At 40.6% G+C, this 18,012-nt stretch overlaps 2 protein-coding genes across 2 annotated transcripts; one reads left to right on the plus strand and one right to left on the minus strand.

The window, feature by feature from the left end:
- Positions 1 to 140: 140 nt before the first annotated feature.
- gpx3 (glutathione peroxidase 3) lies at positions 141 to 4,356 on the minus strand. The gene is made up of 5 exons (XM_083980924.1): positions 4,218 to 4,356; positions 1,877 to 2,027; positions 1,673 to 1,790; positions 1,061 to 1,160; positions 141 to 656 (listed from the first exon to the last, which is right to left on the minus strand). The coding sequence occupies exons 1-5, from the start codon at positions 4,287 to 4,289 to the stop codon at positions 435 to 437; spliced, it is 663 nt and encodes a 220-aa protein (XP_083837050.1). The 5' UTR covers positions 4,290 to 4,356; the 3' UTR covers positions 141 to 434.
- A 1,783-nt stretch (positions 4,357 to 6,139) lies between these two features.
- dctn4 (dynactin 4) lies at positions 6,140 to 16,746 on the plus strand. The gene is made up of 13 exons (XM_083980927.1): positions 6,140 to 6,325; positions 7,008 to 7,078; positions 7,229 to 7,407; positions 7,574 to 7,617; positions 8,486 to 8,593; positions 10,496 to 10,569; positions 11,495 to 11,607; positions 11,694 to 11,803; positions 11,906 to 11,979; positions 12,545 to 12,599; positions 13,272 to 13,379; positions 15,119 to 15,216; positions 15,313 to 16,746. The coding sequence occupies exons 1-13, from the start codon at positions 6,191 to 6,193 to the stop codon at positions 15,530 to 15,532; spliced, it is 1,389 nt and encodes a 462-aa protein (XP_083837053.1). The 5' UTR covers positions 6,140 to 6,190; the 3' UTR covers positions 15,533 to 16,746.
- The last annotated feature ends 1,266 nt before the right edge of the window (positions 16,747 to 18,012 follow it).

Genomic DNA, 18,012 nt, shown 5'->3' on the forward strand with positions numbered 1-18,012 from the left:
TTTTCATATTGTCTATTTTTTGATTGCAGGACAACCAGGCCAGACAACCACAAATTTGCTAGGTCATGTTAGCCTCCCTGTGATATAACACACACAGTATCAACAACAGCTTCTCACAAATGAAGGTCTGCACATCAGTGTGGTGTTCTCCATGATTTATTGGCAGTAATTAATATTGAGGCTGTAATTGCTAACAGGTCCTGGGATGAGAAGATGACATGACTCTGTGGGATTGCAGGACAGCCTGAATGCACTGAAGAGCTGGCCCGAGTCCCACACTCTGAAGAGGCACCACAGAGTTTCTGTTTTCAAGCCTCCCCTTCATTCAACATGCCATCTTCATGTGTCAGAACCTGTTAACATTACTTCCTTTTACATTTCTACCGTTACTCTACTTATCCTCTGCATTGACAATTCTCTTTGATTAATCTGAATTAATTAAAAATATCCTGTGTGTAACGTTGGAGCAGGAATTTGCGAATGTCAGCTCGGACCTCAGAAATGTTGATGCTTGGGTGCCACCTCATCACGGCCTTCCCGTTAGGACCCACCAAGAACTTCTCAAAGTTCCACTTGATGTCGCTGATCCTCAAAGGCTCCCAGAACAATCTGTAGGTAGGGTCACCGAAGTTGTCTCCTACTGGCGGGCAGGAACTCTGTGTGGCAGAAAGTGACTGTGCTTTCTTTAACATGAAGATAATGATCTAGTCTAAATACAGTACCACCAGCAAGTGAGTAATTTTCAGTGGCTCAAAAATAGTCAGATGCCTGTTTATACATGGAAAGGTCTCATTCTGGGCGTATGCTTGTTCATGGGGTGTGAACGTATTTATTTATTGTTGAGTAAACGGAAGCTGCTCTAGTGTAATCTATTAAATTCTCTTTCTCAAAGGTAATCCGATTAGTATGTCAAACAACACCCAGGTTAATTTAAAAACAACTGAAAACAAACATCTGTACACACCATTAGGGAAACACGGTATATTAAACAGTCTACCTCTAATAACAGTGTACATTTTCTCTTTTAGATCACACCCTTTGTTAGCAGACCATAACTTACCTTAAGGAAGGTGAAAACCTCTTGCTCCCCTTTTCCATTCACATCACCTTTCTCAAACAGCAGGAAGTTTGGAACAAAGCCCTTGCCTGGTCTGACATGCCTGGAATCCAGAAAGAGGGCAGCTTATCATTGGACGTGCCTCTGAGCACTTCATGGCCTGGCAGCTGCCCTAAATTCACTACAAGCTGGACAAACCTACAGTATTACAGAGGCTTTGCTATGGATGTAAGATGACTGATGGAACCTGAGACATACATTCTGTGTGTGAGAGGCCACTAAGAGAAACTGATCTTATTGCCAAAGGATGTTTGCCTTCATTAAATGAAGCTTTGTTGATTGAGAGAGGATTTATTGCAATATTACACATTCCTCTCTACATTCACCTATGGAGCTTCTTATGTTACAACACCTTACAATATGTGCTGTCTTGTGAGAAGCCTGTGAATCACATTAAGGTGACTCTCCTGTTTTCACATATTCTTTCAGCTTCCAATAGTAGACACTTTTAAGTTTCTAAAAGAGCTAGTATTTGATGAAACAAGTTTTTTTTTTTTTTTTGGTAAAAACGTAAGAGGAGGTAAGAACTGGCACAGAAAAAGAAAGATTGCTTACTTTAAGCCTGGCATGATTTCACTATTTTGCCCTGGTTCCTGTTTGCCAAACTGGTTGCAGGGGAAACCAAGAACAGTAAGTCCAAGTGCTCTCATCTCATCATGTAGTGCATTCAATTCTGTTTACAGAAAAAGAAGTAAGAAGTGTTAAGATGGAGAAGCATTTTCCTCAGACAATTTAGAAACCTGTGGTGCCATTCCTTACCCACATACTGAAAGGTGTATCCTCAGTATGTAGCAACATTGACAACGAGGACACTCTTGCCCATGTAGTCGCTGAAGTTCACGGTGTGACTCCCATTCAGGGTCTTTGCCTGGTATTTGTAAATTGTGTCATCTTTGGATGGGTAACACCGCTGGGGAAACAAACACAGGTCAAAGCAGGTTATATTTGTTTTAATTGGTCATCTGCTTACACAGTTACCCCGTGTGTCTTTAGTGTAGTATTTTTGCCAATAATCACTGGTTTTCTAGAAAGATGTGTGTACAAGAAGAACTCCAAAAACCAAACAAACTTATTTTCCAGGAGATTATTGGCCTGTTATTCAATTTTATTAGATTTATTTATGGTATCTCTGCTTATAGTAACAACTGTTTTGACATTATGACGTGTTTGTAACATTTGAGTCATCCGCTACTTTTAATGATTGATTTCATCCGAGTAGTTTTTGGTAAATAAAAAAAAATGCTGTTCAACAAACATTTGCCACACACTTGTTTGACCAGAATATTTCCTGGATGGCCTGATGGTCATTTTGTCAGCCTACACCAGTCAGCTTGACCAGTGCTACTTTAACAAACAGTGATGGGATGAGGGACATCTTGTGTCACATCACCTGTGCGTGATGGATATTATCAAAAGGATTTGGAAAAATGTCAAATTCACAGCCTAAGTTATTGTTTCATGTGCTGCTTTGTGTCAACAAATAGGCATGCATAATGGATAATACAAATAACACTCACCATTTGATTCACTGTCACAAATGACAAATAAGTCAAAGTGACAAATAATTCAAAGGAGATGTAAAAAGAAAAAAAAAACTCATGAAGTAGCCTAATTATTATGACCTGTCAGTAATCTGTCTAGTCAAATAATTAAAATAAAATTAATCTGCAACTATATAATATTTGATTATTATAGTCATCCCCTGAATGAAAATGTCATGTTTTTTTTACTTCTCACATGATGAACTGAATGTCTTTGGGTTTTGCTGTATTAGCCTACTTCGGCAAAACAAGACATATGATTGGGTAATTTGAGACATTTTACACAGTTAATCTAATGTACTGGCACGTTATTCTGAAATAACGCATGTTTACAGCTATACAGAAGTCAAATATATTTGATATACGAGGGAAAAAAATGGCAATTGAGATAACATCCTTACACAATGAAAGCTTATTATCCAGTTTTTCCTTAGACAAATAATTGCAATGTGCTGTTAAGGCTCTTGAGGTCAACCACACACAGTTAATGTCATCCATCCAGTTCCTAATGCAAATATCAGGAACTTATTCATCAAATGCATCCCTAAACTTTAGGGACAGGTGCAACACTTCCCCTGTCTTGCTTCTCATACACTTGTTGTTATGCAGTTAAACCACTGACATCTGCCCCACTGCATGACACAAGCCCAGTGTCAACAGAGCAGGAGAACATTGTGTTTGATGAGCCGAAGGCACTTAGTTAAATTCACACTCACAAACCATGCCAGGTCTCAATTAATTTGTTCAGAGTGCGTTATGAGAATTGTCTAAAGCTGTCTAACATCAAGGTCCTGATGATTATAAGGATTGCTTGAAGCACAAGTTCACCTCAAGGCATTACAGGCAAAACTTTTCCACTACTGAAAACAAGTAGTTGACATAGGCTACTAGGTGATAATGCAGTGTTAGGAACACATAAACATGGATTAACTAGCCTACTCCTAGTTTTAACACAATGGCAACAAAAGCCTACATGGAGGAAGTGCTTGAACAAAAAAGTAACTAACTGTCATAAAATACAATGATAACAGTAGCCTACTACTACAATATTTTATAGCTACATATAGGCTTCATCACATCCTTGGGAGTGAGAGGATGTGTTTAAACACCAATCAATATTGTCTTTAAGCGATGAAAGAGGTGTGTAGCCTAATGACCATTTTGGTTGACTGGAGAAACATGGACATAGGAAACAAAAGAGCTGTAAGGATTTTTATGTGCTAATTTGCCTAATTATTTCAGCTGTGACGAGGAACCGATCTCGAAAACCGTGGATTTAGTGCAGGAGGTGTTGTGACAGCTGCCATGTACCGCTGTGTTAACCTATAGGCTACAGTAGCCTATAATATAACCATAATTTTGTTTTAAGTCAAGTTATAGCTACACAGGTTAGTTGCACCCTCCACCCTGAAAGCTCATTAGGTTTAACATGACACCTGTGTGAACGGTGCGTCGGATGATGACACGTCGCTTCTACAGTATCTATCTCAACACGTAGGCTTCAAAGAGTGTGTGTGTGTGTGTGTCTGTAGGTGTGTGTAGGTATCAACAGGTACTACCTGAGTTAACATGGACTCGGCTGGCCAGGGCTGCAGCAGACCCAGCAGCAGGAGCGGTAAGAAGGACCACATCGTGCCGACCTCCACCGACAACAGCGACTGCTCTCTCTGGATGTCCGTCCGACCGCTTCTCCCTCGGGATAAATAAAGTCATCTGGCCGGGGGCGGGGTGATGATCAACACAGCTGGCTGAGATGACGCCCTCTGCTGACGTAAACCACGTAGGCTACACGTTAGTTAATGAGTGAGGGAGTGAAAGAGTGAGTGAAAGAATAGACCCTAGCTGTCGCCACATCATCACGACTTTTCTCCTAGTGTCACAGCAGTCACATTAGAAATAAACAAAGTTTAATTGTGCACCAGATCTTTTCCCAATAATGGATGTTGCCTTTTTTTTTTTGCAGACTAATAATGATTTTATTATGTAGGTAGCCTATGACAAAAATTTTCTCCCTCATTCACCCTCCCTAATTAAGACAATCTGCCAAAAATGAAATAATTGAGTCTATGTCTGTGTGTGTCTGTCACTCTGAGCATACCTGGTGTTTAACCTACTGTGAACATTCATAAACAGCATTCAGCCGAGTTTGGCTGAGCTGGGATGAATAGCTACAAGATGCTGTGCACCACCTTCCCCGTAAAGAAGAGGAATACTGTTGGTTTAATTTTTATTCATGGATCATTTCACCCCTCTGAGATCCACTGTTGCCATGGTGAGCTGGAACTTGGCCATATGCCCTGTGGGTGGCTGACAGGCCTCTTTTCACTCCTATTAGACCACCTCGTTGACTATATTTTACAGTGCCAAGATCTATATTGTCTCATAAGGTTCCGTTTTTTCTGCTATAGCCTAGGTAATATAAAAATGAAAAGGGGGTGTGTTAGTAGCCTATGTTAGGCTGTGCAAGCCAGTGAATCTAAATTAAAGCATCTGGATTTTGTCAATGTGTTTCACAGTGGAGCATATGCATATAGTTAGGCTACTATACTTTCTTCAGAAACACAGTGTCTGTTTATGAGCTCAATTTGAAGCTACTTTTATATCACTTCACTTCTAATGCAAGTCATGTGGTAAGCTGACTGGTAGTAACCTCTGGGTTACACAAACTGGTTCACATGCATCACTGCAGCCTGCAGAAATGGAAATCAGTACTTTTATTGTTGTAATAGCTAATACTTGTGTTCAGTTTAAAATGTGAATTTTCAGACACTTAGTCACAGGCCCTGGAACTCTATGACAAGGATTTTCAGGGTATTATAAATTTAATAAAATATGGGTAGGCCTATCTATTTAGAAGTAACCTTAGATCCAAGTGTAACTGTAAATTTATGTCTTTATTTAGGCTATTTATTTGAATTTAGGAAACACCTTGAGGTTTGAAATGGGCAGTATTTGCATATTATTTTTCTTTTCTTTTTTTAACAAGGTAACTTAACATTTTGATGGAAAACATTCACAGTTTTTGTACAATGCTAAAAAAATATTTATTATACAGGAAGACCTATGTGCAAATGTAATGATCTTTTTTTTTCTTTGTCATTTTTTATTGCATGCATTGACAGCCTAAATTATGACCACATTGAAATTGAATTACTTTCAAAAGTTGCTTGCTTGCTTCAACTCAAGTCCCCTCTCCACTTCTTTACAAAACATCACAGGAGAGTGGATCTACTTACTTTGCCATAAGCTGTGGTAAAGGTGCTTCATGAAACGTCGCTCTACTGCTGCTATCAAAATGTATGGTCATCATCACCCCTGTCCTTGATGTCTTTCTGTCACTGTTTTTCTTTCACTAGTTCAGACAGCGGCTCTATAGTAGTCTATGGTGCCGCCTCACTGTCACCATGCAGTTCTGATGTTGACCACAGGGGGTCGACAGGGAGCACCGGGCGGCCATAGCGACCAGCGGTGACATAAACAGCGGCAGACAGTCAGTGCTGCTGGCCTCCGGACTCAGCTGTACGGCTCAGAGATGGCGTCCCTTCTGCAGCCGGATAGAGTTGTCTATCTGGTCCGTGGAGAGAAAAAGATCAGAGCACCTATATCTCAGCTCTATTTCTGTCGCTACTGTAGCGAGCTGCGGTCTCTGGAATGTGTGTCTCACGAGGTACGTTAACGTTTTCCTTTACTGCGCTCCGGTGTTGACGAGCTAGCTGTTAGCTTCATCTGGTCGGCGGCTACATTGTTGTTAGCCGGCTAGCTGGTAGCTTTGACAGGTAGGCGGGATTAGCGGAAGTTTCTTGTGCATTCTATTGGATAGGCTGCCTGTCAATCACGGCGGTCCGCTCATCTCATTGGCTGCGACGATCTAACTTCCGTTGGGGGTTAGCGTTATCCATAGAACAGGCTAAACGCTAGTTAGCACTTGCAATCTTTCGAGTTTAGCGTAAAACAACCTGGTTAGTTCACATATAAAGACTCTTAGCGGTTTATCCGAGAAGTACAACATTATGTTTTTACTTTGGTCGACCCCAGCTAATGTCTTCATCGTCAATAACCGCCTGTTAACGTGGCTCACAGTTATGGACACCACACCCAGAGTGATACAGATATTTATTCAATAGCAACTAAACATTAATAGTCTGAAGTTTTTCCTTCTCATGTAACGCTTTGTATGAAACACAGTGGGGAAATATATATATATTCAGTCCCCCTCCCTCATCTTGTTTTGTTTATGTTGTAGTAAGCTCTTTGACAATTTAACAATTATGAAGCCAGTCAAAAATGAAGTGTAAGATGAGGTGGAATTTGGCTGACTTCTTCCTCGCACCCCCGTTTCTGGTGAACAGGTGGACTCCCACTATTGTCCAAGCTGTCTGGAGAACATGCCGTCTGCAGAGGCTAAACTTAAAAAGAACAGGTGAGACTTTTGTGCTAATACATTGAGAAGGCTGGTTACCTGTTCAGCACCCATCTTGGTCACTTTGTATTTATCAAGTGGCATTGTATATCTTGTTTATGTCAATGATATCCTCCTTTCCTCCCTGGCTTTCTTTGTGCTCCTCTGTAGGTGTGCAAACTGTTTCGACTGCCCATGTTGCATGCACACACTGTCCACGCGGGCCACCAACATCCCATCTCCTCTGCCCGATGATCCTACCAAGACGGCCATGAAGAAGGCCTATTATTTGGCCTGTGGCTTCTGTCGCTGGACCTCCAGGGATGTGGGCATGGCTGACAAATCAGTTGGTGCGTGCTCATATTTTGTTAACATACTGATGTGGTCTGAATTATTAACTTAGGCATCAGTGTTAAAATGCTTTATTATGTTAAAGTTTTGTTGTAACCCAGGAGCTACTCTTTCACTATGACTGTCTCAAGTCTAATGCTTTGGTCTGTTGTACTTTAACTACAGCCAGTGGAGGATGGCAGGAACCAGAGACCCCTCATACTCAGCGGGTAGGTTTTCCCCTCTGGTCATCTCTCGAGTTGCTCACATGTTTCCTGATCATGCATTGCTTCTTTTTGAATAGATGTGTCTCAGAATAAGCAACCCACAGATAGCAAAAGTAAACTGTGCAAACAAAGTGGCTGCTTAGGACACAAATGTGGCACAAACAAGTCCCATTTCGATTTTTGCAACTTTTCCAAGTGGTTGTTAAACAAATTACTCCAAATGCCTATAATTGTACCAAGTCTTTCAATGATTTTGTGATTATAGCTGATCAACATGGTTCAGTTTTCCATATTGCAGAAGTTAAAGGGACAACAAGGAGTTTCTATTTGGTTATAAAAAAGTCTCACGTTAATGTGGATGAATCTACGTTACCCACACTTGTTAATGGGCCCATTTTCGATAAATATATCGTTTTGTCTCTATCGTTATTTTGTTATTATTAGTGGTGGCGGAAATGCTGGTCGAGCCGACCAGCGTTTCTTTACTTTCGGTTTCGTGGCGAGTCATGAGAATAACTCCGGCGAATCGCCGTTTATGGTCGGAACTACAACGGTATGTTATCGTCTTCGAACCTCTGACTTTAATTCTTGATGAATGAAAACATGAGTCTGTCTTGCGCCGGTCAAAGAATTTCACGGTGCGCGTGGTGGAGGCTCATAAATGTAGTGTGAAAATGCTTCGCTTTTCCAAAACTCCTCGTTGTCCCTTTAAGTTATAATCTGCAAGCAAATTGCTTTGCAGTAATGTCCTCTTGGATTATTGTGTTACTTTCTTGGCTTACCCTTGCCCAACTTGTCATGTTTCTTATCTTATAAAAAATGCTTTAATAATTGATTGCCAGTTTCTGAATTGAATTTTTGCCCCCCACAGATCAACAAGCTGATTGAGTATTACCAGCAACTGGCCCACAGAGAGAGGCAAGAGAGAGACAGGAAGAAGTTGGCCAGGAGACGACAGTGCATGCCTCTGGCATTTTCGGTACTCTGCTCCAATTCAAACATCCATATCTTCTTCCTAACCCTTAACGTCTGTTGTCTGTCTGTTATTTGTTATAAAAAGGTGTCTGTACTTTTGGAAAGCACAGATCAACAATCTTTCAAGATAAATTTGATACAGATATGTTCCTAACTGAGGGTTCTCCATCGTTGAGAATGTGTGAACCATTAAGGATATAATTAGCACACCTGTAACTCAAACAGGATAAAATAATTAGCTGTATCAGCTGCGGTAATTTTGGTTGAAGTGCAATTTTCACACCATGTCTATACTTTGGTGGATTAATGTGAACATGCTGTTCGTTTATTAAACAAATGGACATTTTCAAGTTACTTGTGTATCAGCAGGGAAAATAAGCATTGAACACGTCAATAGACTTGCATGGTGAGCATGCATAGAGCCCATGGCGGTTAAATGCATTACTCATTGTTTTGATTTTTTATAACTGTACCTGCTAATTGCAGGTCTCTACAGCTCTCTGTCAGGGCTCCTTGGCTCTTGGACAACTGTTCTTAGTTTTCTTTTGACTCTGTCAGAAGTCTTGTGAGGAGCATCTGTTTGTGGCCAGTTTATGCTAAAATTTTGTTCTTCTTAGTTCCGGATAACGGCACTAAGGGATAAAACGGTGCATTCAGACACCTCTGTAACTGATGCCATCAGTATGTTCTGCAACATAAGTTTCTGAATGTCTTGAGAAGCTCTTTGCTTTTCCCCCATCATGAGATGCCTCTTGTGTGATACATTGGTGATGAGAAACGTTGTTATAGGCGTCAACTTACTTTGCACTGATAGGGGACAGGATTACTTTCTAAATACTGACAGACTCCAGTTGCTTTCTTGGCTTTTCATACCTTTTTGCACCTCTTCATGTGTTCAATACTTATTCCCTGTGTCATTTCACTTACTTTCATGACTTGGGTTATTGCTGACATCTGGTGAAAATGTCATGTCAATAGCTCTATTACAAATATATTTTCTGAGAAAAATGTTGATGCGTTCAATACTTATTTTCCCTGCTATTTTCCAAAAAAAAGTCAAAACACCCTGGTGTGGACATGGTTCTTAAGCTTGTTGGCATGTTTTCACCTTATTGCATTCTGCTTTCACAATTATTAAGATTCAGTAATGCAAACTGGTTTCCCTTATATCTCAATACAATTTAAACACCTAAGCTGTGATTTCTGCTGTTGTTTTCCACAAGCTATGCAATTCTGTTGCTGTTGCATGTCACCAAATGCCACTAATGTTTGCTAAATTGCTTTGGTTTCACCTGTTTCTTAATTCTCTCTTTTTTTCTTTGCTTATGCACTCTGATATTTTGGTTTTTACCCCCCAGCAACACACTATTCATGTGGTGGTGAGTTGTATTTTTCACACCTTGGGTAGTCTCATCTTTACACTGTACTGTAGCACTGTCATCTCTTTATTTCCTGTCTAATATGTTACTAAGTGACCCCACAGATCACATGAATGTTTCTTTGGGTAAATGAGACCAAGATCCACACAATGGGAGCCTTCATGTTAGTTAGAGGGTGAAAAGAAATACAAGATTGTGTAACCAGACCAAAATATTTGTCATACTCATTAAGGCCTAAACCCTCAATCTCACATAGTTGATTCTTTCTCACTGTCCTGGGCAGAAAGGCTCCTGTTACCGTCTGTTACCACAAGACAGATGATATATATTGTTGTTGTTTTTGTTATGTCTGAAGTATTGTTTCTTTCCATTTTTGTGTGTAGAAGTTATCCTTTCAGGTCAAGACTTTGTGTTAAATGTAGTCATGTAGACAAATAGCTGTAGCTACAGATTAGGTAATTTCATAAATGGTTTTAGTCCTCCATAATTTTGATGTCTGATCAGTTTCCCCCCCCAAATTCACTCAGGAAAAATATGGCCTTGGAACCAGACTGCAGAGACAGAGACCTGGAGCTCCCATATCAAGCCTGGCAGGCCTTTCGTGAGTGCTATTTTGTCTTATAATGGGAATCACTAGTGCTTAAACGGCGCACACACAACTATTTTTTTTTCCTGGGTAAAACTTCTGTAAATTTAAAGGATAACTCCCCTGGGTTTGCGTGTTTCAACTCATTAACTACACATTGTGTATGTGTATATATTATCGGTGACTGAGATAAATTGACTTCTAACCTTCCAGCACCCATTGTTTCATTAATTTCAGAGTGTCAGGAAAATCAATTTGCAGAGCCTTGAAACTTGGCTTGGAATATATGGGTAATCCATCATAGTGAACAGTTCATCACCCTTTTTTTCTCCCCTCAGAGTTTTCATCACCTCCTTTTAGTAATATGGTTGATAGCAGGGATCATTTTTAAATCTATACTGGAATGCATTCAGGTATCCTCAACATATGAAAATTGATAATTGGCATGGTGTTCGCTGTCAAATCCAGGAGATGAGTGTAAATCTGGCAAAAACACCATGAAAACAATACAGTAAATACTGTTGTCTTTTGGTTTTAGAGGTTGATGTTGAGTGGTCAGGTCTAAAATCTCAGAGGTCAGAGACTCTTCACAGCTGCACAACCATGTAACTTTAATGTTTATTTGACCAAAAAAGAATATCATCACTAGTAAACTGTAAAGTGGATTTCCTACCTCAGATGTGTTTCAAATCTCTCTTTTGAAAATGCTGAGTCATAATGTACTATAAGATATAGGTTAAATTAATGAGAGTGAGTCAATGTGTTATAACCCCTAAGCCTAAAACAACCTGTACCATGAATTGGGATATGTTTGTGATCTTAGTGTTGAAAATGTGAGTCTCACGGCATTGCAGTGTGGTCAGCATTTAGTTTACCTTTAATATCATCTATATAAGACATAACCACTGTTGACAGCACTATTTGTGTATCTGTCCACTAGCCTTAAAGAGGGTGAGGACCAGAAGGAGATCACTATTGAACCTGCCCAGGCTCTTGATGAAGTGGAGCCCCTTCCTGAAGATTGTTACACCAGGCCCATCAGTTTACCAGAGGGTAAGTTCTCTGTTCAGAGCTTGTTACACAGTAATTCAAACTTATGTCGCTCTAATTGAGGTTAAGTTGTATCCCTGCCCCTTCAGTGACCACACTGCGCCAGCGGCTTCTGCAGCCTGACTTCCAGCCAGCGGGGGCGTCTCAACTCCACCCGAGACACAAACACCTTCTGATGAAGCGCTCGCTCCGCTGCAGGGTCAGTACCACTTCAGGGTTTTTACTCCTCTGCATCAGTCAAAGGTTTTTGCTTTTATGTAGATCACATTTAGATAATAATGTTTTTAATTTACTCTTTCAGAAATGTGAGCACAACTTGAGCAAGCCAGAGTTTAATCCGACTTCAATCAAGTTTAAAATTCAGCTGGTGGCTGTGTGAGTATTGGTCATCACGTCTACATTATGTGCTTCCATTATGTTATTGAACACTTTTTTTCATTTAATTAAAAGTCTAATCCTGCCTCAAGGCTGATGTAGTTTAATTAGATTAGCATATGCTCAGGAAAATGTTCACATATATTTTAATATTAAAGACATTTAGTAATTATAAATGGTTTTTACTTGAACTCTAATTTATTTTGATAAATAAACCATCACATGCCTGGCAATATTTGGAAGAGATGCTTTTCAACCAGCACTAGCAAAAATTGCCTCACTGCATATAGCCTACATTCAAAGGTCAAGAGTTTTTCATTTCTTTTTCCTGTAAATGTGAGTTTCCACTGTACATGAAGTGTACTTAATAATTTATCTGTTTTTCTTTTCCTCTGCTATGATGAATTTGCCTCATTCTACATTGACTTGAGTTTTTTGTTAAAGTAAAGACAAAGCTGTTTTTATTTGAGCTTTTGATGAATGTAGTGTGAATGTACACGCTGAGTGCTGTGAATATGTTTTGAGTGTTACGGTGTATTGATTGGCCCTCTGCCTATGTCCACAGGAGTTATATCCCTGAAGTGAGAATTATGTCCATTCCGAATCTCCGGTACATGAAGGTCAGTGTGTGCTCTGCTATAGGGGACATTTCTTTTACATGTTTTACTCATTATATTAATAATCTTAACCATTAACCTCACTGAGTCTGTGACATACTGTCATACTGTCTCAATTTTTACTGTCCTACTGTAAAATTAATTAAGTATGAGCCTATGCCTGTGTGAACTGCTGTATAAAGGGCCATTTAAACACAATGTACCTATACAAAACAACACTAAAAGAATACACAAGCAGTTCACAATATCAAAATTATTCCAAGAACAAGATTATAAAAGTGCTTATACACAAATTTGCGAGACCAGTGGTGCAGTGCATGTAGGTGAGAGTCCCTAAGACTGGGATGTGAATCGGATGTGAGAGATTGCATCTATTAATACATGTTATGAGCAAGTGTGATGCCGAGAGACTGATGTACTGCAGACAGTCTGGGAAGCATTTAACCTTCTTAAGAAGCTGTTTGTTAAAAAACATCCCTGATCAGGACAAAACGCTGCTACCCATTCCTCCCTCCATGAATCCTCTGGTCCCCAGGCATTTGCAGAGGTAGAAAGGCTGCCTTTTGTCAGCGGTCAAAGGAAGAGCCGAGTGTTGCTTTAAGCACTGCCATAGCCTTTTAAAGTGAATTCAGCCAGAGTTGAAAGGGTTCAACTTGTCTTTTCTACTCTACTTAGGAGAGCCAAGTGCTGTTGACTCTGACCAACCCAGTGGAGAACATCACCCACGTCACACTGGCTGCTTGTGAGGAGGAAGATCCCGATGACATCAACAGCACTGCCAAGGTACTTGTCTCTAGTTTCAGTCACCTGTCATGACTGTAGGTCTGTCAGCACAGGTGGGAGTCCATCTGCCCCACAGGATGGCCAGATGTCAATGAATGGAGCCAGAACTACTGGAGAGAGCATAATTTCTTTCCTCTTCAGTAACGTGGCACAAACTGCCACAATTACAGATTGTGGCAGTTGCTCACAACCTGCCTGTTCTCAAATATTAGCCTGTCATATTGAACAGTATTGCTACAGTCCAACCAGTGAGCTTCAGAGAGTACAGGGTGGTCAGCTCCATCAGTTACTTAAGGAATAATTAGCCTTCACATCGTCTCATATGCATAACAGTTGGGTTTTTTTACCTCCATCTGTCAGCTGTCGCACGCACAGAGTGCCATGTTCCTGTGGAAAAAAATGTACGCGGTGTTGCCAGCAGCTGCTGCGAGGACCTCAGTGACTACGGGCTGTGTGTCTTGGCCTCTTTAGTGATGAAGTCATGGGCCAGGCTGGGCAAGGAAATGCTCCTGGCCAAAACAGAGCATCTTCATGACCCATTTCCATTCACGTTATGGCCAACCAAAATGTGCAGTCCTGTCATTCTGCTTGACCTGATATTCAAACACCTGGAGGGCAAAGTGAACTGCATTGAGCCACGCACTGTTGACTTCATCGACCTGCTGTACCCACGGCTGGGTTCACGCACCCACTACACATGTATTATGCATTTCATTTCAACAGTCTGTATGTTTTAGGGATGCCCCAATCAAGGTTTTTTCTTTCTTTACCTACCACAGATACCAATATTGATTACCTGTAAGTGAGATTGTCTGATAACAGTATTTTTTTTGCATGCTTAATTTGCAGATGTTGTACAGTATTTTGTATCAATCCCACACATTGTTCAAAAGGCTGACATGTTCTTTTGCACATTGGTATATGTAATACAGCACACAGCCATAACCATAGGTGATTGGTGACGAGGTGCTACCAATCACATATTTGAGTGAAAATCGGCTGATAATAATCAGAAAAATCCCCCTTCTCACTAGGGATGCACGTGATTAACCGATTAACCGTTTAACCGTTAACCGATAACAAGAACTTTGACCGATTAATACTATCTTCTTTTTTTTTTCAATTATATTATTAGCTCCTTAGGTCATCAACTCATGGGGGTGTGTCGACCCGTGCAGATTTCACGTGCCTTCAGTCATATTTCGCAGCAAAAAGTTACACAGGAGGACTGACAGTATGTGCATCAGCCCCCTGAAGGAAGGTCAGACAATAAATGTAGCTACACGGACATACTGTAGATGTGCATCACCTGTTACTATGGCGCTGAAAAAAAAGAGGACGTCGCTGCTCTCCAGCCTGTTCACCTGCAGCTCTCCTGCAGCTGTCAGAGGAGCTCTGCTGTTCCTTCAGTCTGGTGTTTGGCTGCACTTTGTATAAAACAGTTCTACATTGAAAGATCTGAGCACGATCAGCTGAGACAGCATAGTGGATGTGACATGTGGCGCTGATCAGCCGCCGCAGCGCGCGTGTGTATTTAACGGCAAAGAAAAAAATTGGAGCAATCTTTTTTCTTTTTCTTTTTTTGGCCATGCGCCGCTAGCGTCTTAATCTTATCGGTTAACGGTTAATAATCAGTTAACGAGCGTCGGTTATTGGTCAGGGGAAAAAAAATCAAAATGTGCATCCCTACTCACAAAGTCTGGAAAATCACTAAATGTTCAAACCATATTTGTGCTCAGGTCATAGTACCCAGCAAGGAACTAGTCTTGGCAGGAAAAGATGCTGCTGCTGAATATGATGAACTGGCTGAACCTCAGGACTTCCAGGATGACCCAGAGTAAGTACACACACACACATATACGGTACACACACACACACAAAATCAATGGTGAGTGTGGAGGAACTCCTTACCTGATTTCTGTCCTCCCTCCAGTGTTGTTGCCTTCCGGAAATCCAACAAGATTGGTTTCTTCATCAAGGTGATCCCTCAGAAAGAAGAGGATGCAGACGTCACTGTTTCAGTTAAGATCAAACATGATTTCCGCAACCTTGCGGCTCCCGTCAGGCAGAGCGAGGAGGGAGGCGACAACACTGCTGAGCCCATCTGGCTCACCCACCACGTGGAGCTGAGGCTGGGACCCCTCGCTCCCTGATCATGAGTACTCCAGCTACTTTCAGACAGTCCCAGAGTCCTAGCGTTGGGTTCTTTGAAGTAATTTCTCTCAAGTGTGGGATTTATTTAATTTTAAAATGATTTCTGATTCTGCTTATTGATGTGAGAATGATTAGAGATATTCTTGGCATACAACTGTTTTCAGAGAGTTTAGATTTTGCTTTAAGTTGCACCATTAAATACATTGTAAAAAAAATCCAGTGAATGAATGATGGCCCCCTGTGCTGCCCACTTTATAAAACTATGTGAAGACGTGTTTAACTGCAGACCAACTGATACATAACTTGGCTTTGTGATGTTGACTTTATTTCAGTGTTCCTAAATGCAGTGGCAAACATGACAATATGCTGTATCTCACTGCATTATTACCATCCTTAGCTGAGACACTGTACCATCTATCAGTAAAAAGCACTTACAGGAAACCAAACCTGATATGTACAGGTCATTCAATTACCACATTTGCTGTTGCTGGAACATGAGAAAGGATATTTCACAATGTTACATACAGTGTTTTCTCCCAGCCTATCTCCACATTTAAGATTACATTTTCTCATATTAAATGCATCAGTGGGTTATGTTCAAAGGTGAGATTGAATGGTCATGTGTTGATATGTAAACGGTTGGGAATGAGTGGAGTCCATGAGCAGAATCAGAAACCATATCTGAGAACAATCCAAACAACGCCCAGCTGTGCAGCACACACACACCTCTGCGCTTCTAGCTTGTGTATCCTCGTCAACATCCTTTTCTGCAGACAATAGTATGGTATTAACTCGCATGCTTCAACTATAGTAAATATCACACACGTTAGACATTGTCATCCCAGTTACTGATCCTGTACTGTTTTCGTATCAAAGAGGTTTTCCTCGGGTCGAAGGTGATACCAGCCTTTAATTTTACTATTGTCTGAAGTCTCACAGTAACTGTTTCTGGCACTAAAGAGAGGATGTATAGTACGCTCTGTAAATTACATGAAGTGTTATCAGTTTAATGTGTTGAGACACTATCATTCTTTTCTGATTACAAAAAAACAAGTATCTTCTTGGTTTGTAGACATCACTGACCTCTCGGTCGGTGTGTATCGTAAGCTGCTGTTCTGTTTGGTCTCAAGTGTGTAAACTTAGTAAAAACAGAGCCTTACAACACAGTTAATCTTCTGTACCGGCTAATAAAATAATGTGATACTGGAACACACCGCTTGGTTGTTGCTGTTTTGTTTTGTTTGTTTCTTTTATCTGGAGTTGACATGACTTTTGAAGGAGTTACGATTTGCTTGCCATGAGTTGTAGTTATGTGAACTATATGACGTGTGCGCTGGTGTGCTTTGTGTCATATTCATACTGACCACAGGATGGCGCTATAGGCAAACAGATTTTAGATGGTTGATACTAGGAGCACACAGGGGCATGCACTTTCCATTGAGATCTTGAATAAATTTACAAGCAGAAACAGTCCATCTGATAATAGTAATGTGTTTGACTGCTAAAGCACAAGGGACTCCAGACAACCATCTCAACAGAAATCCAAGCAAAGCTGGATCTTCTCTTTTCTTTTTCTTTTCTTTTTTTATCAGGATGAGTCATGAGGATAAAATGTCTGTCAACAATAGGAGTAGACAGAAATGGAATTTGTACTCTGAAAGACACCATTTTGTATTTAGCACGTATCAGTTTTGTTCAGTGATGGCTTGCACACATCGGCCAACAGTTTATTGCCTCTGAAGAGGCAGATCAGATATGTGTGATGCAGGCCGGTTGCAGCTCTCCAATGAGGCTCGTCTGCAGTGTAAACAGACCCACTCTGTCTGGGTAATAAAGCCATGATTTTCTTTTATCTTCCACTGATATAAACAGTGCAGAAGAGTGGTTTGTGTGAGAGCCATAAATCATTCCTTAAGATGAGGTAATAAAGCACACATGGGGTGGGTTTGTACCGGTGAAACAGCCCAGACTCTCACTTCAAGCACAGCTGATGATAGCAGTAGCTGACTTCCAGTGGTGTACTCTACATGCACTTACTTTTTTGGGGGGGGGAGGGGGGTGTTGCTGCCTTGCTGGGAATATCACATTTTATTAAAAAAAGATTAACATTTGCTACTCTGAACTTATACTCAAGGTTGTAATTTAATTTAGATGAGCAGAGAAGACAGTGATTGAGGATGACTAAATTTCATACGGAATATGGAGATTTATGGAGTAACCTTATAAGTGACTCGTGAAAAGACCTTGAATGATCCCTCAAAAACCGTATCTGGAAGTGAAATTCTGGATTCCTCTGGCCAGGATAATATTTTCCTGGATCAAGACTCAAATTATTTCATGCTCAGCATCAGCAATGACTTACTTGCAGAACCTTATACAGTACTGTAAACAGCAGAGAAATCTGACCTGTGACTATGTTATGAGTATGAGAAATTAATATGAGGGCTTTTCAGCTGCGTTCAGTAAGTAAGTAGGTTAC

The sequence above is a fragment of the Trachurus trachurus genome (genome assembly GCF_905171665.1).
Source record: "Trachurus trachurus genome assembly, chromosome: 10".
Lineage (NCBI taxonomy): Eukaryota > Metazoa > Chordata > Actinopteri > Carangiformes > Carangidae > Trachurus > Trachurus trachurus.

Coding starts and splice junctions, on each gene's coding strand:
- dctn4 (XM_083980927.1), top strand. CDS start 6,191: ATGGCGTCCCTTCTGCAGCCGGATAGAGTTGTCTATCTGGTCCGTGGA. Junction 6,326..7,007: donor TGGAATGTGTGTCTCACGAG/GTACGTTAACGT, acceptor TCTGGTGAACAG/GTGGACTCCCACTATTGTCC. Junction 11,804..11,905: donor AGCGCTCGCTCCGCTGCAGG/GTCAGTACCACT, acceptor TTACTCTTTCAG/AAATGTGAGCACAACTTGAG.